General features: G+C 37.1%; 1 protein-coding gene across 4 annotated transcripts; it reads left to right on the forward strand.

Moving 5' to 3' along the window:
• The first annotated feature begins 30 nt into the window (after positions 1 to 30).
• On the forward strand, positions 31 to 16,419 carry RMI1 (RecQ mediated genome instability 1). 4 transcript variants are annotated; one of them, XM_040244580.1, is made up of 4 exons: positions 31 to 301; positions 5,469 to 5,529; positions 12,144 to 12,239; positions 12,896 to 16,419. In XM_040244580.1, exon 4 carries the CDS (start codon positions 12,932 to 12,934, stop codon positions 14,804 to 14,806), a length of 1,875 nt encoding a protein of 624 aa, XP_040100514.1. In that variant the 5' UTR covers positions 31 to 301; positions 5,469 to 5,529; positions 12,144 to 12,239; positions 12,896 to 12,931; the 3' UTR covers positions 14,807 to 16,419. The 4 variants fall into 4 exon arrangements, with proteins under 4 accessions (XP_040100514.1, XP_040100523.1, XP_040100541.1 ...); XM_040244589.1 differs by having other exon boundaries at positions 41 to 193; XM_040244607.1 differs by lacking the exons at positions 31 to 301; positions 5,469 to 5,529 and adding an exon at positions 8,548 to 8,586.
• Positions 16,420 to 24,894: the final 8,475 nt, after the last annotated feature.

A 24,894-nucleotide genomic window follows, 5' to 3' on the forward strand; every position in this document is an offset into this window, starting at 1 on the left:
ACAGGGAGGGGCGGGTGTAGGGGGCGCTTCTGGGCCTGAAGGAGTCTTCACGGGTGGGAGGAGGGGCGTGAGCGCGCGGCAAATCGGGCGGGAAGCAGCGAAAAAGGATTAGGGCGCGCGCTGTGGCGGTTCCTAGTCTCACGGTCGCGTGCCCGGGAACTGCTGTTGCGCGAGGGGAAGGCGGGACGCCCAGGTCGGTGTAGGGCCAGACGAATGCCCCCGTTTCCACAGCCCACATTCGCGTCTTCTTCCCTCCCCGGTACTCCCCTCCCGCCCAGGCTGCAGGGCGAGCTGCGCGTTGGTAAGTGCAGCCAGCTTGCCGGCCCGGCCCACGCCGCGCTAACCCGCTGTGTGTAACGGGCCGCAGCGCCCTTCAGGCGTGGCCCGGGCAGGGGGCGCAGCCGGCAGGCTGCGGTCCGCGGTCGGCTGGAGGCTCGGGCGGGATTCCGAGAAACGCTGGCAGTCCCGCCCGGCTGTGGCTGCCGAGCCTTAGAGTCCTGCACTATTCGCCCCCTTTGCTTCCGGCCGGGAGCCTGCGCTCCCAGGGTCTTTACCGGGCTCTTCGTTCGGATGAAACTTTTTTTTCCTTTCTTTTATTTATTAATGGGGCCTGTGATACGAGTATTTTATAGTGTCGTTGCTGTAGTTACGTGTGAAAAATTTCGGAAAGTGCTGCTTTCATCTCCTACAATGAATGCAAATCGCAAAATGAGTTGTAGACATCCGCTTTCCGTTCACTTACCTTCTTAAATCACCCACGGTGTGTCGGCAGTGACTTAGACTAAACCTCTTGCCCTCATATAGATATGTTATCGTCCTAGAGTGTTCAGGTTATACTTAGTTTGTGTTCGGCTACTGCTAAGGCCTTTGTGTCAGGCTTTGATGATTTTTTTTTTGTTAAGGCCCTTAGGTCCAGAATCGGTGACAAACCTCGGAAATTGCCAGTAGCAGTACCCAGTCTCCGCATCCCGACTCAACCCTCCAGCTCTCACCCACAACCCCAAACTTGTGTTGAAAAGTGAAAATGTTATAAGTTACACGTGAAGCTAAATCTGCTTTTAGAATACACATTTTTTGGGGTAATGATGAATTTGTGCTGATTCATTCCATTGTAATTTGATTTCCCTCTCGAATACTTTGCAAATTAGATGTAACCAGCATCTTTAAAAAGTGTCTCCGATTTTGACCATCTATTTTACTTGCTTAATTAGGAAGAAAACTCTTTCTAGGGGAAACTGAGGACTTCATGAAGCACCAAATATTTACTGGCGGGAATGGTAGTTAAGTACTGTTGGAGCATAGTGTCTGGGATTGTGGGGTTTATAAAAGGCTCTTTGAGTTGTTTTTTAATGGCCCCCATCGTGAAGAATATTATAGTCTTGTTGGGAAGTAAAACTCAATGTGCGTTTGTTTTATGATACATAGTTCAAATTTTTATTTAATGTTCAAGAAAAGTTGATTGAGTGTATGAAGGGGCTGGGAATGTTTGGATTATAGAGATTTAATTTGCCAGTCAGGATTTGCGACATTTAATTGGATCTGTCTTTCAAAACCAGGGACACTTCACTAACACAAATAGGCACATATAGGATAATGTACTAAGGGTGCTTTCTTTCAAACTAGTATTTCTGTTGAAACCATTATTTTCTGCCTTGATAAACAGTGATGACTGGTGAGTAGGAACGCAAAGTAAGCAGCTCTAAGAACTTCCCAGTTTCACTGTCTTCTGACTGGACCCTCAAAACTGAAAGCTCTTATTCCCCTTTTCTAGATTTTTTTTTCTTTTTCTAATTGTTTTCTTCCTTTACCTTTTAAAAGTTGCTGTTTAGGTTTACTTTTTAAATAACAAGAAAGTCTGTTTTTTCCATCGTCTTTTCAAACAACTTTATAGCTGCTTCATTCAGAGACTTGCCAGTTTGAGGAAGGTCTGTCTTTTCGCCAGCCTTTCTTTCATCCTCTGTTATTTTCAGCCAAGCGGTGTTATATCTGCTTATTCAAGGACTTACCAACTTGATTGACATATTCTGGCTCTTGTGTAATTAATCGTATGGTTATTTGGACTCCTGATGATTTTAAGGCTGGTATTACTTAGCTGTGGAATTTACGTAAGATAAACTAATATAATTGAGATTGTACTCTAGTCAGCTGGATGATTATTTAAAATTTTGTAACTATTATTTTCTGAGTTTGTGCCAGACTTTGTGCTGGCCGTTTAATGCTTATCACAGTCCTGTGCGTAAATTGTGGATAAGACAAAGAGAAGTTAAGGAACAAGTCTAAGGTCACAAAGCAGAGATGGGAATCAGACTCCTATACCCGTTTTCTGTCTTTCTCTTGCATTAGGTTATGGAGGATCCACAAGCAGCTCCACGAATTACTTCTTTCTGATTTCAGCCATTAAATATACAAATTTCCCCATAATTTTCAGAAAGTGTCTTCTCAGAATTCTTGGGTTACCTTAATGTTATCCCCAAGAGTTAAAAACAGACTTATGTGTATTTTTTAAAGTGAAGGCAGTGGAAACATGAAACGGTTATAACTTAAATATTTGTTAGTGCTTTTAAGTCTTAACTATTGATTGAATGCCACATACCATGTCTAAAAGGATGGTACTTCTGCCTCTTCTCTTTGTTAAAAAATTGGAATATGTGAGGCTGACTGAAAATTAACTCATAGATGCTGCTGCTGCTGCTAAGTCGCTTCAGTCATGTCCGACTCTGTGCGGCCCCACAGATGGCAGCCTGCCAGGCTCCCCTGTCCCTGGGATTCTCCAGTTGTGTAAATCTTAGTAGTGATGACTGATATTATAGAATTTTCCTACTCTGTTCTTTTCTGATTGGTTCCTGCAGTCAAGATCTAGAATGTAGATTGCTGTGTTAGCCAAGTTAAGGAGGAGCAAGATGTAACTCAGTTTTTTAAAAAACAATGTTTTCATGATTATAAAAGTAATGGAGATTAATGTAGTTTTACATATGGTCTTTTTTCCTAACTAAATAAAATAATTTTCATGTCATTAAATAGTCCTTAAAAATATTTCTTTAAACAACTATTTCCTGGATCCAGTGTGATTATATATTTATTTATTTTTCTGTTGTTGAACATTTAGTTTGTTTTTTTCCCACACTGTAAAAGCTTCATGATAAACACTCTGGCAACATAAATCTTTGTCCTTACTTCTGATTGTTTTCTTAAGATTAAGTTTTGAAAATAAAAGAAGTAGATCATATGGTGTGAACGTTTCTTACTGTACAATTTCAACAACGTATACTTTTTTAATATTCTTTTTATGGACAGTGATATTCTTGAGGATCAAGGGCTGGGAAGTTGTGGTGCTCTAGCTTGACACCTGGAGAAGGCAATGGCAACCCACTCCAGTACTCTTGCCTGGAAAATCCCATGGACAGAGGAGCCTGGTAGGCTGCAGTCCATGGGGTGGCAAGAGTCCGAGAGGACTAAGCGATTTCACTTTCACTTTTCACTTGTAGAACGAAATGGCAACCCACTCCAGTGTTCTTGCGTTCTTGCCTGGAGAATCCAAGGGACGGGGGAGCCTGGTGGGCTGCTGTCTATGGGGTCGCACAGACTCAGACACAACTGAAGCAACTTAGCAGCAGCTGCAGCTGATACCTCCCCTCTGAGTTGCTTACCTGCAGTGACCATGGTTACTCAGTTTCTCAAGAAAAGGAGGAACAAAAACCTTAGAAATTCTCTTGAAGATGCAAGTAATACAATTTACTAAATTATTAAGGAGCTCAGTTATTGAAACCCAGTCTAAACTTTATAATTTCATGTGATAATACTTTTTCCATTTAGCAATTTAATAAGCTTTTAATAATTTAATAAGCTTTTCTTTTTTACCTGTAGGAAAAAAAATTTTTGTGTTAGAAACATCTTTTTATAAAATTGTTTTAACATGCATTTGTAGGCACTAAATTATGTTTTATATCAATATGCCCTCCACCTTTCTTTGCTGTTAAATGAAGAATTCTATGCATATTCTATGCAAATGTGCATTTAGTTACAGTAACATTATTATAAAATGATAGTACATCTCTGGAAGTGGAGATCCAAATCCTAAGGGTACTATTTTAAGAAAATTATTAATTAGGAATTTGTCCAGACTACTGTCTGAAAGGATTTTTGTCACTTGCTGTGTTCAACAACACAAACAAGGAAATGCATGTTTGAAATAAGTACAAAATTAAAAAAATAATACATAAGTTTTAAAATATCAGTTTGTGATATTTAAAAAATTTAAAACTACTTTATGTGGTACTTTAGTAGAGTTATAGCAAAAGGAAAAGTAATAGTGATAACACTGTTACAAAGATAGATGCAGTAGGTGATGTGTTTCTTTCATTTGACTTTGTAAATAATTTAGAATATACTGGGTGAGCTTGTCATTTATATGAGATCAGAGAAAAGTCTTGATTGTTAATACTGTAGTGCTGTTATAAACTAGCCGTTTATGAATGTGTTGTATGCAAGGGGGTATATGTAAATGAGACTGACTTTACTTTCTCTTTTCACTGCAGTCAAACAGTATCTAGAAAAAGGAATGGAGATTAGCAGAATCTAGTTCAGAACCTGCTACTGTGTATGATCTTTATGTCTTTAATCTTCATGCCTGTTTCATTCTCACCCAAATAGAAGACAGTACCTACCCTTTCTATCATAAATGACTATTTTGAGGTTTAGGTAATATTACAGATATAAAATAATATATTTTGAAAAAGTTTAAAATCTTACAAATAAGAGGTTTTAATTTTTACTCACCGTTTTCTTCAGTTCTCTTGTTTATCAGCTATATTGCTGCTATATAGAATTGACACCACTGAAATTCATTTCTTTCATTTCATATTCTATCCACCCTTGACCTTTTCAATTCAGTCAGTCTTCCTTTTTTATTGGTTTCCTCCTCCTAGAAGTATTAACAGTATTAACTCCTACTATTTAACAGGTTCAGGTAGAAAATGGCATTTGTGTTAAGTGTCTGCATGTAATAACTTAGGGGTGTATATGGGTATATACTATACTGTACATCCTGAGTAATTCATAGTACAAAACATTCTGCAAACAACTTAATTGATGCGGCATTTATACTTGCTAATTCATTTAAATAATTCTAACTACTGAAAGTACACTTTGTCTCGATTTCAGTTTACTTAATGACTATCATCTCATTACAACACCCCTGCCAATTATGCTAGGCCCATTTGCCAGTGTTGTGGTGGTTAAATTTTAGTGAAGAAAATAAGGTAACTTACTGAATGAGTACCCCTGAGAGCCTTGGATGTAGCTTAATTTTTGAGGTTAATAATGTTAGCAGATAAAAATAGATCTATAAAGTACAGATCTGTGTCTTAAAGATAAGATGTCACTCAGCTATGGCCTCATAAAATTATGCTTGGAGATTTTAACATGCCTTATTTTAATGAATTTCATATGTTGATGGTATTTTGTTCTAGGTCCATCTTTTAAGCATACAGCTGAACTTGGTTTATTCAATTTGAGAGTATCTTTTAAGAGGTGAGTTAATCTATGTTCATTATGATTACTGATATATTTAGACTTATTTTTACCATCTTGTTTATTTCTGTTTATCAGTTCAGTTCAGTCACTCAGTTGTGTCCAACTCTTTGCAACTCCATGGACTGCAGCACACCAGGCCTCCATGTCCATCAGCAGCTCCCGGAGCTTATTCAGACTCATGTCAATTGAGTTGGTGATGCCATCCAACCATCTCATCCTCTGTCATCCCCTTCTCCTGCCTTCAATCTTTCCAGCATCAGAGTCTTTTCAGGTGAGTCAGTTCTTTGTATCAGGTGTCCAAAGTATTGGAGTTGCAGCTTCAGCATCAGTCCTTCCAATGAATATTCAGGACTGATTTCCTTTAGGATGGACTGGTTGGATCTCCTTGCAGTCCAAGGGACTCTCAAGAGTCTTCTCCAACACCACAGTTCAAAAGCATCAATTCTTTGATGCTCAACTTTCTTTATAGTCCAACTCTCACATCCATACATGAGTACTGGAAAAACCAAAGCTTTGACTAGACCTTTGTTGGCAAAGTAATGTCTCTGCTTTTTAATACGCTGTCTAGATTGGTGATAGCTTTTCTTCCAAGGAGCAAGCATCTTTTAATTTCATGGCTGCAGTCACCATCTGCAGTGATTTTGGAGCCCCCAGAAATAAAGTCTGTCACTGTTTTCACTGTTTCCCCATCTATTTGCCATGATGTGATGGGACGAGATTCCATGATCTTAGTTTTCTGAATGTTGAGTTTTAAGCCTGCTCTTTCACTTTCATCAAGAGGCTCTAATTCCTCTTCGCTTTCTGCCATAAGGGTGGTGTCATCTGCATATCTGAGGTTATTGATATTTCTCCCGGCAGTCTTGATTCCAGCTTGTGCTTCATCCAGTCTAGCGTTTCTCATGATGTACTCTGTATATAAGTTAAACAAGCAGGGTGACAATATATAGCCTTGACGTACTCCTTTCCCAGTTTGGAACCAGTCTGTTCCATGTGCAGTTCTAACTGTTGCTTCTTGACCTGCATACAGATTTCTCAGGAGGCAGATCAGTTGGTCTGGTATTCCCATCTCTTGAATAATTTTCCATAGTTTTGTTGTGATCCACACAGTCAAAGGCCTTGGCATAGTCAGTAAAGCAGAAGTAGATGCTTTTCTGGAACTCCCTTTCTGTTTTGATGATCCAGTGGTTGTTGGCAATTTGATCTCTGGTTCCTCTGCCTTTTCTAAATCCAGCTCAGTTCACGTACTATTGAAGCCTGGCTTGGAGAATTTTGAGCATTACTTTGCTAGCATTGAGATGAGTGCAATTGTGCGGTAGTTTGAGCATTCTTTGGCATTGCCTTTCTTTGGGATTGGAATGAAAACTGATCTTTTCCAGTCCTGTGGCCACTGCTGAGTTTTCCACATTTGCTGGCACATTGAGTGCAGCACTTTCGCAGCCCCATTCCCTTTGTACCTTCTTTTGGATTGTTTTCTTTATTCTCTGTTTTTCTCAGCAGATTTGAAAATCAGTTGTTATATTTCTATCATTTTGGTGTCTGTCTTCAGTATTTTTATTAAGGATATAATTTACATTCAGTAAAATTTATGTTCTTTTTGATGCATAGTTCCGTGAGCTTTGACAAACATTAGTCGCATGACCATTGCTGTTACATGTTACTGTGGTGCTGCCTTTTCCATTGTTGTTGTTCAGTTGCTAAGTTGTGTCTGATTCTTTGCAACCCCATGGACTGCAGCACGCAAGGCCTTCCTGTCCTCCACTGTCTCCTGCAGTTTGCTCAAGTTCATGTCCGTGAAGTTGATACCTTTTCCATAATGCCCTGTAACTGGAATTATACAGTCTTTGTCTAACTTTTACGTAGCATGCTGCATTTGCTATTTGTTTCAGTCTATTTGGGCTACTATGAAAAAATATCATAAACTGGGTGGTTCATAAATGACAGAAATTTATTTGAAAACTGAAAAGTCCATTGTCAAGGTGATGGCAGATTTTGTGGGTGTCTGATAGGGACATGCTTCCTGGTCCTTGAATGACAGTCTTTTTATAGTAACCTGTTGTGGTAGAAGGGACAGGTAGCTGTGTGGAAGCATCTCTGTTGTTTATTTCTTTTGTTATTGGGTTGTAAGTTCTTTTTTTAAAATTAATACCTTTTCAGAATTCTGACTTTATTTTGGTCACACTGTGTGGCATGCAGGATCTTAGTACCCAACCACAGATCTAAGCCCCCTTCAGTGGAAGTGGGGAGTCTGAACCACTGGGCCATCAGGGAATTTCCATGAGGGCTTCATTCTCATAATCTAAGCACTTCACAGAGGCCCCACCTCCTAATACCATCACACTGGGTATTAGGATTTCAACATATGAATTTTCTGAGGGAGAGTATCTGTAGCAGTATTCATCTTTGTTATTGCATCTATTAGTAGTGTATTCTTTTTTAATACTGAATAATATTTCATTGTAATAATGTACTATAATTTGTCATTTCATGAAGGACATGTGGGTTGTTTCTGATTTTTGGTGATTATGAAACAAGCTGCTGTAAATGTTCACGTACAGATTTTTAATGAGTGTAAGTTTTCACTTCTCTTCAGTAAATACCTATGAATGCTGGGTTGCGTGGTGAGTGTATATTTAACTTTGTAAGAAAATGCTAAACTGTTTTTCTTCCTAATAAACTGCTAAACTGTTTTTTAAAGTGATGGTGCTATTTTGCTTTCCAACCAGCAATGTATGAGAATTCCAGTACTTGGAATTATCAGTTGTTTTTTTAATTTTAGCTATGATTTTAATTTAATATTTCCCTAATATCTTGTCATTTTGCATATCTTTTGGTGAAATGTCTACTCAGCTCTTTTGCTCCTTTTAAAATTAGTTTGTTCTCCTATTGAATTTTTTAAAAGATTTTTTCTTTTTTTGGTGTGGACAATTTTTAATTCATATTTTTTGAATTTGTTGCATATTGCTTTTGTTTTATGTTTTGTTTTTTCCGGCTGTGAGTCATGTGAGATCTTAGCTCCCCCACGGGGGGTCAAAGCCACATCCTCTGCATTGGAAGGTGAAGTATTAACCACTGGACTACCAGGGAAGTCCCCCTATTGAATTTTAAAATTCTTTTTGTAGTCTAAATATGTCTTTTGTCAGTTATGTATTTCTCCCAGTCTGTGGCTTGTCTTTTGTGTTTGTTTGGCTTGTCTTTATACTTTTAGCAGTGTCTTCCATAGAGCAGAATTTTAAAATTTCGGTGAAGCTCAATTTATTAGTTTCTTTCTTTTATGAATTATGTGTGTTTCTAGTGTTGTATCTGAGGAAACTTTTTTTTTTTAGGAAACTTTTAAGAAACTAAGATCACAAAGATTATTCTCCTAACTTTCATTCCTCTTAAAAAAATGAAATATAATTGACATACAACATTTCTGTCTCAGTTGTACAACATAATGATTTGTATTATTGCAGAAAGTGAAGTCCCTCAGTCATGTCTGACTCTTTGCAACCCCATGGACTGTAGCCCACGAGGCTCCTCCATCCGTGGGATTTTCCAGGCAGGAGTACTGGAGTGAGTTGCCATTTCCTTCTCCAGGGGATCTTCCCGACCCAGGAATCGAACCTGGGTCTCCCTCATTGCAGGCAGACTCTTTACCAGCTGAGCCACTAGGGAATCCCTATTATTGCAGAACTCACCACAATTAAGCCCAGTTGACATCCATCACACTTAGTTACAAAATTTTATATTTCTTATGATGAGAACTGTTAAGATCTACTCTCTTAGCAACTTTTAAATATGCAATATAGTATTTTAACTACAGTGACCATACTATACATTACGTTTCTATGACTTAACTGATTTTATAACTGGAAGTTTGTACCTTGTGACCCCTTTCGTCTGTTTCGCCCACCCCTGACCTCTGGCAGCTGTCAGCCTGTTCTCTGTTATATATGAGGTTTTTTTTTTCCTCCGACCTTTTTTAGTTTTTACATTTATATCTGTGGCTCACTTAGAGTTAATTTTTGTATATATATGAGGTACTGGTAGTGGTTCATGTTTTTGTGTATGGAGATATCCCTACTTCTCTGAGGATATTAATAATAGTTTTTTTTTTGAAGTTTTTTGTATTCTTTCGTAGTCACTTTATTCTAATTTTTTAAACATTTAAGATTCTTCATTTAAAAACAAACTTCTTCAGGTATAAATTCTCCTCTTGGTTGTGTGTGCTGATGTGGTTCATGGTGGTAATTTTCCTCAAATATAGTTTTGGCTTGAGAGCTCATGTTGGATAGAGGTTTTTCCCTTGTGTGTTTTTCCCTTTGGTGTGTTTTTGGAATTGCTTCAACCTGCCCTCTGACTGGCGTAGGTCTAGATCAGCTGTGTCCTTAGAGATCTGGGTATTTACTTTAGTGAATAGCCTGGTTCTGGACCATGCTGTATTCTATACAAGTTGTATACTCTATGTATCTATTCTTAGATTATCTCTGTTCTCTCCATAGGCCATAGGTAGGTGCTGAGTAGAACATTTTTTGGCACAATTCTAGCGAGTAGTCTGTTGTGCCCTGTAATTGGCATACTGGGCCCTTAGAGCCTTGGAGCTTTAGCCTGCAAGTCCCCTTTTCCTGGCGGCTTTAGTGCCCACTTAAAACTCTAAAGCGAAAGTTTCCCAGTCGTGTCCAACTCTTTGTAACCCCGTGGACTGTACAGTCCATTGAATTCTCCAGGCTAAAATACTGGAGTGGGTAGCTCTTCCCTTCTCCAGGGGATCTTCTGAACCCAGGGATCAAACCCAAGTTTCCTGCATTGCAGGTGGATTCTTTACCAGCTGAGCCACCAGGGAAGCCCAAGAATACTGGAGTGGGTAGCCTATCCCTTCTTCAGGGCATCTTCCTGAGTTCCTGGCCCACAAGATTTTACTCTTTGTTTTTGAGTGTAGCTATGTATTTAAAGTTTTATCTTGTTTCTTGTATATCCTTCTAGATAGAGTTCCTATATGTACAAAGTCAAGAAGAATATGCTTATTGTCCTTTCTTTTGTACACAAAAGTTAGCATACTGTGTTTTGTTTTTCTTAGCGACAAGTTAGAGAATATTTCCATTTGATAAATCAGAGGGCTCGTGTAGAGATTGTTGGTTTGTTTGTTAAAGAGACATGCTGATTTGACTCTACATGGTTTGTTGTTATCAGAATGGGCATGGACCTCTCCTACCTCTACCTATTTTCACATTGTTTTTCATATATGATTTAAAATGTATCTGTACTCTTATTTTCTTCAAAGTAAAGATTCATCAGTTTGGTGTTAATTCTGCCTCCTAAAATGTTATTCTTGTATTTCTCATAATAACTGTAACTCTTCCTTTAAATTTTAACCATTTGTTGAATTAGTAATGTGACTACTTATTTAGGGTCACAGAGCTTGTAAATAAAAGAAATTTGGCACCAGACTTGTACACTGAACCTCTGGATTATATATTAGTCTCCTTTTTTTATTTCATTTTTTTAAACACAATAAAGGGTTTTTACTTTTAAATTACTATCTGTATATCAAATAATAACATGTTAACAGATTCTTGAATTCTGTCATCTAGTAATTTTGATTAAAAAATGCTAAAAGTAGCCCAAACAATTTTACTAGCATTCATTGTTTTTTTTATCCAGAAAAGACTGTTTTAAGTCTAGATGCTGCTTAGTACAGGTTACAAATAACTACTTACTATTTTTTTCATAGATAAAGCCCCTGACCTTCAGAAAGCTTTAGGGGAAAAAAATTAATCCCCCTTTTTAAGTTAAAAATTAAAAAAATATATACCTACAAAAAAAGTCAGTGTGTGTGTTCATGTATATGTATAGATATTTGTCACGAGATAAAAGATGTAGGAAACCAGACAATATATGCCTATTAAATTTCTAAGAGATGCAAGGTTAAAAAAAGAAACATTTGGATAAGCTCTAAGTTTTTACAAGGAAGCTGGATTTACTATTTTCTAAAAATGAGAGGACCTACTATATAATATATAGAAATAATTTCATGCCTTTTCACAAGAATATATCTTGAACTAGTCCATGGGACAGGACTTCTTCCTGGTCCACTCATGCAGTAGTGTTTATGGATCTGCCAGATGTTGCAGACAAAGGCCGAGAGGTTATCTAGGACTTCATCCCTGTTTTGCCAGAGGTAAACCTGAAGGATAGTCATCCCTGGGTCTCCTTTTCCACCTCACTGCTGCAGCTGCCATGGCATCGAGAGCTCTGGCTTCTTTGACTTTGAGCCCTTCTCCCTCTGTAGGTGGTCAGTTTCAATTTCAGCTGCTTTGGCCTGGTTTCGCCTTAGGTTGCTTGTGAACCTCCGACATCATCTCCTATCCTTTAATTTTCACAGTAGCCCTCTGAAGTAAGTATATAGACAAGGAAGCAAGCTAAGGTAGAGTGTCTAAGTTTCTTACGGTCACTTGCTTTTGTTTATTTCATTCCAAACCTCATGTTTTTATTGTGTACTACCTATACTCTACCCTGATTGATAATAGGAACCTTCAAAACCATACCATCAAACTCTTGCACTTACGAAAATAGTCCAGTGATTGATTGTTTCTGTGGCTTCCTTTTATAACCCTTACTGTTTTTTGTTTTAGCTCTCAGGCCATTTCTGAGCAACAGAGGTTACAAGTACTCCACTGAACAACCAGTTCTAAATCCTGTCATCAAATCCTGTGCTCCTGTTCCAAATGGTAAGTTTTCTTACAGGCATATTAAAACTTTTATAAATTCAAAGTCTTCCTCTGTTGAAGGAAAAAAATTAATTTGTGAGAAAAGCTTAGTCTTTTTAGTGTTTTACTACTTTTTTTAATCATACTGAGAAAATCAGAAGTATATTTACATGATACAACTGTTCAGAATCATTTAGATAAATAAGATGCTTTACATCAGCTAAGAATCTGTTAGTTGTTATAATTTTACCTGATTACTATATTAATATAATAACTACTAACATTGTATGTATTGCGTAGGTCTAACATTGTGCTTTACAAATGTTAATCATGTAATCCTCACAACAACCCCATTAGGTAGGAGGTGGTATGACATTTTATAGATGAAAAAACTAGGTTAGAAGAAGTTAAGAAATTTATGCTAGGCTGTAAAGCTTATAATTTGACAGAGCTAGCCTTCAAACCTTTATATATCTGTCTCATATTTTTTGCTTTTCTCATTATACCATCTGATTACTTGTGGCATTTGAATTTTTGCTATGTAGAAAGTCAAAGAATTACAGACATGCTGGAGAGAAAGTCTAAAGGTTTGGCTACTCTTGTTTGTGCATTGTAGAGAATTATAGAAACTCTATTTAGATATACTGAATTACCATAATGTTTTTGTTTGTTTTCAGGTAATAGATGCCTAATATTTCCTTTACGTGAAAGAAATGAGTGTAACTAGTATTGCATTAAGAGTTGAAACCTGGCTTTCAGCTACGTGGCATGTTAAAGTGCCTTTAACGTGGCTAGAAGCTTGTGTTAACTGGATCCAAGAAGAAAATGATAATGTTAATTTGAGTCAGGCACAAATGAATAAACAAGTGTTTGAGCAGTGGCTCCTTACCGATCTGAGAGATTTGGAGCATCGTCTTTTACCTAGTGGCATTTTAGAAACTCCGAAAGGAGAACTGAATGGATTTTTTGCTCTGCAGATTAATTCATTGGTTGATGTAAGTCAGCCTGCATATGCCCAGATACAAAAGTTGAGAGGAAAGAATACAACCAATGACCTAATTACAGCTGAAACACAAGTAACCCCAAAACCTTGGGAAGCAAAGCCTTCACGAATGTTGATGCTACAGCTAACTGATGGAATTGTACAAATACAAGGAATGGAATATCAGTCTATTCCAGCTCTGCATAGTGATCTTCCTCCAGGTACAAAAATTTTGATTTATGGAAATATTTCTTTCCGCCTTGGTGTTCTCTTGTTGAAACCAGAAAATGTGAAAGTGATGGGAGGAGAAGTCGATGCTCTTTTAGAGGAATATGCCCAAGAAAAAGTTCTTGCAAGATTAATTGGGGAACCTGATCCTATAGTTTCAGTCATACCAAATAATTCTAACCAAAGCATCCCCAGAATTACGGATGTTCTAGATCCTGTGTTGGGACCTTCTGATGAAGAACTCTTGGCAAGTCTTGATGAAAATGATGAGCTTGCAGCAAGTAATAATACCCCTTTGGAAAGAAGTTGTTTCATAGGTAATTCCTCAAATAGTGTTCCCATCAGACAGTCAGATTTTGAACCAGAACTTGTTATTTCTCCAAGGCCAAAGGAGAAACCACGAAACCAATCTATGCTTTTTACTGATGAGGAATTAGATGACTTTTCATTGGAAGAGGCTTTGCTTTTAGAAGAAGCTGTCCAGAAAGAAGAAATGGAGACCAAAGAATTACAACTATTGACTTTGAACAGAACTACAGATGAAAGTATAGAGAAGTTTTCACATAGATCTAATACTCTAAATAGTTTTTCTTTTATTTGCAAAAATGGAAATAATAATTGGAGTGAAAAAAATTTATCTGAGCAAATGACTAGTGAAGACAAATCTCTTAGTTGTCCATCTACTAGAGACCAAAACAGTAGTAGTCTTTCAGTTAATCACAATGTACCCCTACCCCATGATTTTACAAATAAAGGTAAGAGCTCAGAGACACATAAAATAAAACAAATTAGCAGTTCAGATGGACATTCCTTAAATAATAAAATGTTCAATGGAGAGCTGGTCAGTAATATACCAAAAAGGAGTTCAGATGTTCCTAATGAAAATGAGCACCATTTACAGACTTGTTCTTTACAATTGTCAGAGAATAGTACTGGACTTTCTGTCACCATGGATTTGTATTCTCCACCCTTTATCTATTTGTCTGTTCTAATGGCCAGCAAACCAAAGGAGGTTACAACAGTGAAAGTCAAAGCATTTATTGTAACCTTAACTGGAAATCTCTCAAGTTCTGGTGGCATTTGGAGTGTAAGAGCAAAAATTTCTGATGGTACTGCATATCTAGATGTAGACTTTGTAGATGAAATACTTACTAGTCTGATAGGGTTTTCAGTATCAGAAATGAAACGATTAAAAAAGGATCCTTGTAAATACCAAAAGTTCCTGGAAGGTTTGCAGAAATGTCAGAGAGATCTAATAGATTTGTGCTGTCTGATGACTATTTCATTTGATCCCTCCTTGTCTAAGGCAATGGTACTGGCATTACAAGATGTTAATATGGACCACCTTGAGAACCTAAAGAGGAGATTAAAGAAATAATTTACTGAAATAGCATTAAAAAACAATTCAAATAAGCAAGGAAATATTTAGAATTAAATTTGTCCTTTTACTTTCACAACTTTTAAGAAGGAAGTTTCATAACTGATTTCAGTTTAATTTTAAAATGCTTGATCATGATTGTGTGTTTAAGTTTTTTAATAAACTTTTTTATAGTAAGTGTTTGCTGAATGAATTTGATGACCCACTGTTGTTGAGAAATTTTGTTTTCCACTTGTTATTTCACATAAGGTGACCAGTAAAGTATTGTATTGGTGTTTACTGATGAGTCATACTGTCGAAAGAAGGTTAACAATTATAAGTAGGTAGTTGAGTACTTCTAATTTGTACCCCAAAAGATTTGTATGTAGTATTTTTCTTAGGAAAAAATGTAAATCCAGTGGAATAGAATGTTAGACTTTCAGATGTTAATTGTTTTGCTGGTTTTTATTTTGCTGATTGTAAATATTTTGTCTGGTATATTTAAGGCAATTGTTATCTTAACTAGATACCATTTCAAAGATTATATTGAATAGTTAAAAGCTTGATTTTCAGGGATAATCTATTAAGATCCAGTTAACTTTTCGAGGGATTAAAATAAGATGTATATCTATGTCTTTAGTTGTTAGCTCCTTTCTGAATTAGTTTTACATGTAAGTCTTCCTTTAGTTTCGTTGGAAGTGCTGATTTCTTTTTCAAGGGAGGCTGTTTCCCACTTTCCCTTTTTGCTGTTAAAAAGTCACACTTGAAAGGTTAAGTTATTTTTATTATTCTTTTTTTAAAATGTAAATTAAAGTATTTTGAATTTTAAAACATTAGATAAAATGAACACATGGCATTTTAAAAGTAATGTAATAGGAAATATCTGGAAGGAAGATAAGTACATATATAAAAATATGATATGGATATAGCAGAAAAATATTCTAAAAATCTTTTGTCATTATTGGTTGAAGGATGATTATCAGAGTTAAAGGCACAATCCAGATTTTGCTGCTATATCCTCTGATATTAACCACTTATATGTCCTTGCATAGCTTATTTACTACAAGAGGTCGAAATGGATGGCATTATCTTTCATTATTTTTCTTCTAAGTGTTCTCCTGTACTCTGTCTCTGTGAGTAGTGTTTGAAAGCTGTTATTAAATTTTATTTTCTCTTAATATTCAGTTACTGAAGACTGAGTATAGTACTTAACGGTCTTCCCAGGTGACGCTAGTGGTTAAAGAGCCCACCTGCCAATGCAGGGGACATAAAAGGTGTGGGTTTGATCCCTGGGTCAGGAAGATCTCCTGGAGGAGGGTATGGCAACCCACTCCAGTATTCTTGCTGGAGAATCCCATGAACAGAGGAGCCTGGTCCATATGGTTGCTAAGAGTCAAAGTTGCAAAGACACGACTAAAGCTTCTTAACATGTGCACACACACAGTACTTTACCATATTAATCCTTTCTTCTGTACTGGACCTTTGTTTCTGACTCTAGTCTTCACTGGCCTGGAGTATTCCAATAGGATTACTAATTGGCCTGTGCCTTATTTTGTCCTTAAGCCTTTAACCATAATTCTGCCTGAATGATCTTTCTGACCATTCTTGTTTATTAATAAACTTCTTGTTTACTACTCTTTGTTGCCCTCTAATATCAACATTTTCCAAAATCTTCATCTAGTATGTAAGACCTTTTGCGGTCTGGTCCTTGCCTGCCTTTTCAGCCTTGCCTTGCCTCCTTATTCTTCACCTGCCTCGTCTGCCAGTAAATTTTAGTCATAGTTGTTCCCCACATGTGGGGAATATACTTCATACTTATCATACTCAAGCTCATAGTAATAACCCTACCTCCCAGATTTCCACTCAGCTTAATATTTAGATGCCCATTGAAGTGCTTCGTGAATTTCCCTACCCACTTTCATGCCCTTTGTATATTGTATAGACTATTATTTATGTTTTATTATACTTATTTGCTTCCTGTATTCTACTGCTAGATTTTGGGCAGAATAATTCTTTTGTAGAGAGATGTCATGGGCACCCTTTAGCAACATCCTGGCCTCTACATGTGATATAGAATCTTTCCAGTTATAGATGAATGAATAAAGAAGTTGTGGTACATATATACAATGAAGTATTATTTAGCCATAAAAAGGAATGAATTTGAGTCAGCTGAACTGAGGTGGATGAACCTAGATCCTGTTACACAGAGTAAAGTAAGTCAGAAAGAAAAATATATATTAAAACATACATAGAAAAGACAGAGGGACCAGAGATCAAATTGCCAACATCTGCTAGATCACTGAAATAGCAAGAGAATTCAGAAAAACATCTACTTTTGCTTTATTGGCTATGCCAAAGCCTTTGACTATGTGGATTGCAACAAACTGTGGAAAATTCTTCAAGAGATGGGAATACCAGACCACCTGACCTGCCTCTTGAGAAATCTGTATGCAGGTCAAAAAGCAACAATTGGAACTGCACATGGAACAACAGACTGGTTCCAAAATTGGGAAAGGAGTACGTCAAGGCTTTATATTGTCACCCTGTTTATTTAACTTATATGCAGAGTACATAATGCACAATGCTGGGCTGGATAAAGTACAAGCTGGAATCAAGATTGCCAGGAGAAATATCAATAACTTCAGATATGCAGATGACACCACCTTTATGGCAGAAAGCGAGGAGGAACTAAAGACCCTCTTGACAGTGGAGAGTGAAAAAGTTGGCTTAAAACTCAACATTTAGAAAACTAAGATGGCATCTGGTCCTATCACTTCATGGCAATTAGATGGGGAAACAATGGAAACAGAGACTATTTTGGGGGGTTCCAAAGTCACTGCAGATGGTGACTGCAGCCACAAAGTTAAAAGATGCTTGCCCCTTGGAAGAAAATCTATGACCAACCTAGACAGCATATTAAAAAGCAGAGACATTACCAACAAAGATCCATCTAGGCAGAGCTATGTTTTTTTCCATTAGTCATGTATAGATGTGAGAGTTGGACTATTAAGAGAGCTGAGCACCAAAGAATTGATGCTTTTGAACTGTGGTGTTGAAGAATACTCTTGAGAATCCCTTGGACAGCAAGGAGGTCCTAAAGGAGATAAGTCCTGAATATTTATTGGAAGGACTGATGCTGAAGCTGAAACTCCAATACTTTGGTCACCTGATGCAAAGAACTGACTCATTGGAAAAGACCTTTTAGCTGGGAAAGATTGAAGGCGAGAGGAGAAGGGGGTGACAGGATGAGGTGGTTGGATGGCATCACCGATGCGATGGACATAAGTTTGAGTAGGCTCCAGGAGTTGGTGATGGACAGGGAAGCCTGGCGTGCTGCAGTCCATGGGGTTACAAAGAGTTGGACATGAATGAGCGACTGAACTGAGCTGAACTGAGAACATACACATGGAATTTAGAAAAATGGTATTGATGAACCTATTTGCAGGGCAGGAATAGAGAGACAGAGAACAGATTTGTGGACACTGGGGGAAAGAGGGTGGGATGAATTGAGCGAGTAGCATTGAAACATCTCTTACCATATGTAAAATAGCTAGTGGAAAGTTGCTGTATGATAGAGGGAGCTCAATCTGGTGCTCTGTGACAACCTAGAAGGGTAGGATGGAAGAGGGTGAGAGGGAGGGGAAATATGTATATTTATCCCTGGGTAGGGAAGATCCTCTGGAGAAGGAAATGGTAACCCACTCCAGTATTCTTGCCTGGGAAATCCCATGGACAGAAGGAACTTGGCAGGCTACAGCCCATGAGGTCTTAAGAGCTGGACAAGACTTAGTGACTGAAAACAAAAAAATGGCTGATTTATGTTGTATGGCAGAAACCAACACAACATTGTAAAACAAGAATCCTACAATTTAAAAAATCCTTCACTTGTGACAAGCAAAGATCTTTCCATAAATAGCAAAATATTCCTGGAGAGACAAAATTGCCCTGGGTTGAGAACCATTACTGTAATGAAATATAAGCTGCTTGAGGGTGTGGCTAATTCATTACTTTTGTAACTCCACTAAATGTTTACTTTTACTATAAATGAATCACCATGTCATCTGTGTTCCCTTGCTTAATATCTTTTAATGATTTCTCATTATGTGTTCAATAGCATGGTATTTAAAGCCCCCCAAACCTCTGTATGCATGGCTTCTCAGGTATCATCAGTGACAGAATAAATTAGAAAAATCTGCCCAATAGCAAAGGGAGACTATAAAAAGAACTTGGTTGACTTCACCTAGTTTCTAATAGAGGGGGGAAAACAGTTTTCTCTGAGAATCTGTAGCTATAGGACTGTTCTTTATTGTTATTATTTATTTTTGGCTGTGCTGCATCTGCTGTGCAGGCTTTTCTCTGGTTCTGGTGGGCAGGGTCTATTCTCTAGTTAAGGTGTGCCGGCTTTTCATTGCAGTGGCTTCTCGTTGCAGAGCATGGGCTCTAGGGTGCCTTGGCTTTAGTAGTTGCAGCACATGGGCTCAGTATTTGCAGCTCGAGAGCATAGGCTCAGTAGTTGTGGCTCACAGGCTTAGTTGCTTCCTGGCCTATGGGATCTAACCAGATTCAGGGATTGAACCGTGTCTCTTGAGGTTCAACTGGTTGGCAGGCAGATTCTTTACCACTGTGCTACCAGGGAAACCTGATCTGTTCTTACATGAGACTAAGTGGACACTTAAGTTACCTGTGTGATAATCTCCAACTGAGAATTTAACATAAAAAAGAATGACCCTGTGGGAACCTGGCAGAAGCAAATGGAAAGTGGAAAAATGGGTATAATCAGATCATCTTTAACTTCTTAAGAATGAATCTGCTTTCAGAGATTATATGTTCTTTGGTCCTGCATTCTGTATATCTTATATGTATTGATCGCTACTCTAGGCCACCACTGCTTGTGACTGGTGGGTATATCTGCTCAATTCTGGAGTTAGCAGGCAATAAAAGAAATGCTCAGACGCCCATGGACTTAATATGTGCAAGAGGAAAACAAAAGAGAAAAGATTGAAAATATCAACAGGGGATTGGGTATTTTAAAAAACTAAAAGAGTATAACAGCTGAAATTTTGAAAAGTCAATGAATGAGCTTAAACACCAGATGGAACACAGCTGAAGACACAGTGAAATTTGATCAGAAGAAAAATGAATGAGTATATAGAGACAAGAGGATGGAAAAGAACCAAAAAGTGATACAACACCAAGAAGGGCTAACATTAATGTAACTGTAGTCCCCCCAAAAAAGAGGAAATAGAGGATAATTAGAGTTAATGCTTAAGAAATTTTAAAATTTAGGGAAATCAAGCTGCAAATTCTGGAAGTCCCACAAACCCCGAGCAAAATATATTCAGAGTAATCATACCTGTGCAAATATCAATACCATTGAAAGCTTAAAAAAAAAAAACAAAAAACCCAGAATCCAGAGCAGTGAAAGAAGGCATATTTCAAAGCACCAAAAAACGCCCAGTGTGAATCATGATGTGCACCTGAAACTTAATACCAATTTTACTTCAATTAAAAAATTTGGGACTCAAAAGATGGGATGGCATTTTCAAAGTGACAAAAAGTAAGGACCAACTTAGAGTTCTATACAAGGCAAAAATGCCCTCAACAGTAAGGGTATAACTGGTAAAATTAAGAAAATTTCATATACAAAATAATTTTTTCCCTAACAAACTACACAAAAATGTCTTTAAGCAGAAGGATAATGATAACCAGATGGAAGCCTAGAGATGCAAAAAGGAATGAACAGCTGAAAGGGTAAATATATGGGTTAAATGAATAGTGATTTTGAAATGGAAATAATATCTTGAGGGTTAAAAAAAACCAAAAACCCAAAGGACTAAACTACATGAAAACAACAGCATTTAAATTGGGTAAGGAATAAAGTATTTTAACGTCCTATGTTGGAGAAAAGGTTAAAGTTGTAGTTTTATATTAGACTTGAATATTCAGAGTTTTATGTTATAATAATGAGTATCCACACTGAGAGATTTTTAAAAGTTTATCACTATATATAAATGGAATAAAAAGAATAACAAAAAGTGTACTCATACACAAAGCAAGAAAGAGAAAAGAACAAAGAAAATGGTGTATAGGAAAAACATTTGGTGAGGTGGTGGTAAATTTAAATCCAAATGGATCAGAAATTATATTAAATGTAAATAAGCTAAGTCTTCCAATAAAAGACAAAAATTGTCAGTAACATAATCCAATTGCAGTCATACTTTGTTTTATTGTGCTTTGCTTTATTGCAGCTTTTATAAATTGAAGGTTTATGGCAACCCTGTGTCAAGGAAGTCTTTGGTACCATTTTTCTGACTTATCTTAAAGTATATACATCTTTTTAAACATAATGCTACACACCGTCTACAGTACAGTGTAAACATGGGCTTCCTAGATGGCTCAGTGGTAAGGAATCTTCCTGCCAATGGAGGAAATGTGAGTTCAATCCCTGGGTCAGGAAGATCCCCTGGAGATGGAAATGGCAACCCACTCCAGTGTTACTGCCTGGAAAGTTGCATGGACAGAGGAGCCTGGTGGGCCACAGTCCATGGGGGTTGCAAAAGAGTCAGACATGACTTAGCAATTAAACAGCAGTGTAGACATAACCTTTATATGCACTGGGAAAACAAATTTGTGTGATTCATTGTTGTGATAATTGCTTTATTGTGGAGGTGTAGAACTGAACCCACAGTATCTCTGAGGTATGCTTGTATATACAAGAGAGACACAAAATGTAAGGATGCAAAAAAATGAAAGGATATAAAAAAATATATGAACACTGGGAAAAGGCTGCTATGGCTATATTAACATCAAACAAGTTTGGGCCAAAGACTTACTAGTAGTAAAGAAAGTTGAGAAGACTAACTCAACAAGGAGATTTGGCAATTCTAAATTTATAGAATTCAATAGATTGTGTCTAAGTTTATCAAAGAACTACAAGGAGAAATAGAGAAATCTGCAATCATAAAGGAAGATCACATAGTAACCAAAATTGGTGGAGTTACAGAAAATATTATTGACCTAATAACCATTTATAGGCTACTGTACTCAACAAATAATACAGTTTTTCATGGACACATGGAGCATTTACAAAAATGACAGTTCTCTATACTGGAAAGCAAATCTAAACAAGATTTAAAAATTTGTAACCAGAGTATAATTCTTTGACTGTAATTAAAAAAACAACAAAGGGGGGAGGGTAGGAAATGTCCTATGTTTAGAAAATACAAAACATACTCCAAAGTAACCTTGGTTTAAGGAAGAATCCACAATAAAAGTTAGAAAATATTTCATTTAAAAAGTAAAAGTATCAATGTATGAGGTGTGGATAAAACTGCTTAGAGAAGCACTTTATATCTTTAATTTATTAAAAAAGAATAAAGGCTAAAAGTCAATGAAAAAGAAAGTGAAGTTGCTCAGTTGTGGCTGACTCTTTGTGACCCCATGGACTGTAGCCTACCAGGATTCTCCATGGGATTTTCCTGGCAAGAGTACTGGAGTGGGTTGCCATTTCCTTCTCCAGGGGATCTTCCCAACCCAGGGATCAAACCTGGGTCTCCCACACTGTAGGCAGACTTTTACTGTCTGAGCCAGCAGGGAAGTTCTAAATAAGTTAAACATTTATCCCAGTATGTTATAAACTGCAAATGAAGCACGAAGAGGGAAGAAAGAGAGCTTAATTTACTGAAATAGGAATCAGACAAAATTAACAAAGCTAAGAGTTGCTTCTTTGAGAAGATTAAAATGAAGGAAAAAGTATGAAGTCACAAATAGCAGAAATGAAGTGGAGATAATCACTGCTTAATCTACATACATTAAAAATCTAAGAGGATATTATAAATCACAATGCTGAGGGCATTGAACAGTTTAGATGAAATGATCAAATACCTGAAAAACTACAGATAGAAGAAAGACAAATCTGAACCATTCCATATTTGCTAAAGTAGTTATTTTTGACAAGGGGAAATAATCTTCAATTAATGGTGTTGGGACAACTCCATAGCCACATGCAAAAGAATGAAGTTGAACCTATACCTCACAGTATATACCAAAATTAACTCCAAGTTGACTGAGTACTCATATTGTAAGAACTAACTTAAAACTCTGGAAGAAAACATAGTTGTAAGTTTTTGTGACCTTGAATGGGACAATGGCTTTGTACATATGGCAACCAATGTAGAAGCAGATAAATTGGACTTCATAAAATTTTTTTTTTTAATTGTGCTTCAAAAGGCTATCAAGAAAATAAAAAAGTGAGAAAATATATCTTTAAATTATATATCTGATCAAAGACTACTATCTAAAATTCCTCAACAATGAATAGACAACCCAATTTAAAAATGGGCAAAGCGTTTGAATAGATATTTCATCAAAGAATATCTGTGAATGTCCAGTAAGTACATAAAATGCTCAACATCATTAGTCATTAGGGAAATACAAGTGAAAAACACAGTAAGATACTATATACTCACTGCTGCTGCTAAGGCGCTTCAGTCGTGTCCGACTCCGTGCGACCCCAGAGACAGCAGCCCACCAGGCTCCCCCGTCCCTGGGATTCTCCAGGCAAGAACCCTGAAGTGGGTTGCCATTTCCTTCTCCAATGCATGAAAGTGAAAAGTGAAGTCGCTCCGTCATGTCCGACTCTTAGCGACCTCATGGACTGCAGCCTACCAGACTCCTGTGTCCATGGGATTTTCCAGGCAAGAGTACTGGAGTGGGGTGCCATTGCCTTCTCCAATATACTCAAGAGGATAGCTATAATAAGACAATGATAGTTTTGGCAAGAATGTGGAGAAATTGGAACCTTCATATGTTGATGGGACTATAACATGGTACAGCCTTTTTGTAAAACGGCCTGTCATTCCCTAAACATTTATGATATAACTTAGCGACTACAGTCTTACCTGACAAAATTGAAAGTGCTCACACAAAAACTTGTATATGAATATGCATAGCCGCATTAGTCATAATAACGAAAAAGTAGAAACAACCCAAATGTTCATCAGCTGATGAATGGGTAAACAAAATGTGGTACATACAATGGAAAACTATTCATCCATAAAAAGGAATGAAATATTCATTAATGGAACAACATAGATGAGTCTTAAAAAGCATTATTCAAAGTGGAAAAAGCAACACAAAAGACCACACAGTGTATGATCCCACTTACATGAAGTATCCATAATAGTTAAATCCACAGAGACAAAGTAATTCATGGTTGCTCAGAGCAGGAGGGAAGGTGATCAGTGAATGACTGCTGATGGATACAGAGTCTTCGGGCGATGATTTACATGCTCTGAAATTAATGGTGATGGTTGCACAGCTTTATTAGTATACTGAGAACTAGATCTACTGTTTAAGAGCTCACAAATCCAAACTTAGATGGCATCCCCACGGATTCTTTCAAATATTAAAAAAGTAATACCACCCTACATAAATTCTTCCGCAAGCTGAACAAGAGGATATTCCCCAATTGTTTTTGCTAGGCTGACGTAACTTGGAATCTGCATAGGAGATTGAAATAAAGAATTGCAGAATCTCATGAATCATGAGACTAATCTGCAGTTCTTTTTTTCAATCTCCTATGCAGATTCCAAGTTACCTAAATACTAGCAATTAAACCTGAAAATATAAAAAGAATACATCATGACAAAGTGAGGTTATTTCAAGAATGCAAAGATGGTTTAACCAGTCAATGTAATTCACATTAAGAGATAAAAACTGTAAAGCCATTCTAGTGGACGTGGAAGAAGCATTTCATAAAGTTTATGTATTCATAATAAAAACTTAAACTAGTAAGAAGTAGGTTTCTTATTCTAATAAAAGGTATCTACATAAAACCTATAGTGGACATCATACTTGGGATTAAGACCAGAATATCTACTATTTACTACTTCTATTCAACTCTGTGCTGTAGGTCACAGCCAGAATAATAAGGCTAGAAAAATCAAAATGAAACAAATGTTGGAGAGAAAGAAATAAGCCTCTTTATTTATTTGCCAGTGACGTGTATGTAGAAAGTCCAAAATCTATAAACTACTAGTAGGACATGGTACTTGTCAAGGTTACTGTATATAGGACAATTAAAAAAAAAAACAATTATGTTCTTATAT

Source organism: Oryx dammah, unplaced genomic scaffold, assembly GCF_014754425.2.
Source record: "Oryx dammah isolate SB20612 unplaced genomic scaffold, SCBI_Odam_1.1 HiC_scaffold_1, whole genome shotgun sequence".
Lineage (NCBI taxonomy): Eukaryota > Metazoa > Chordata > Mammalia > Artiodactyla > Bovidae > Oryx > Oryx dammah.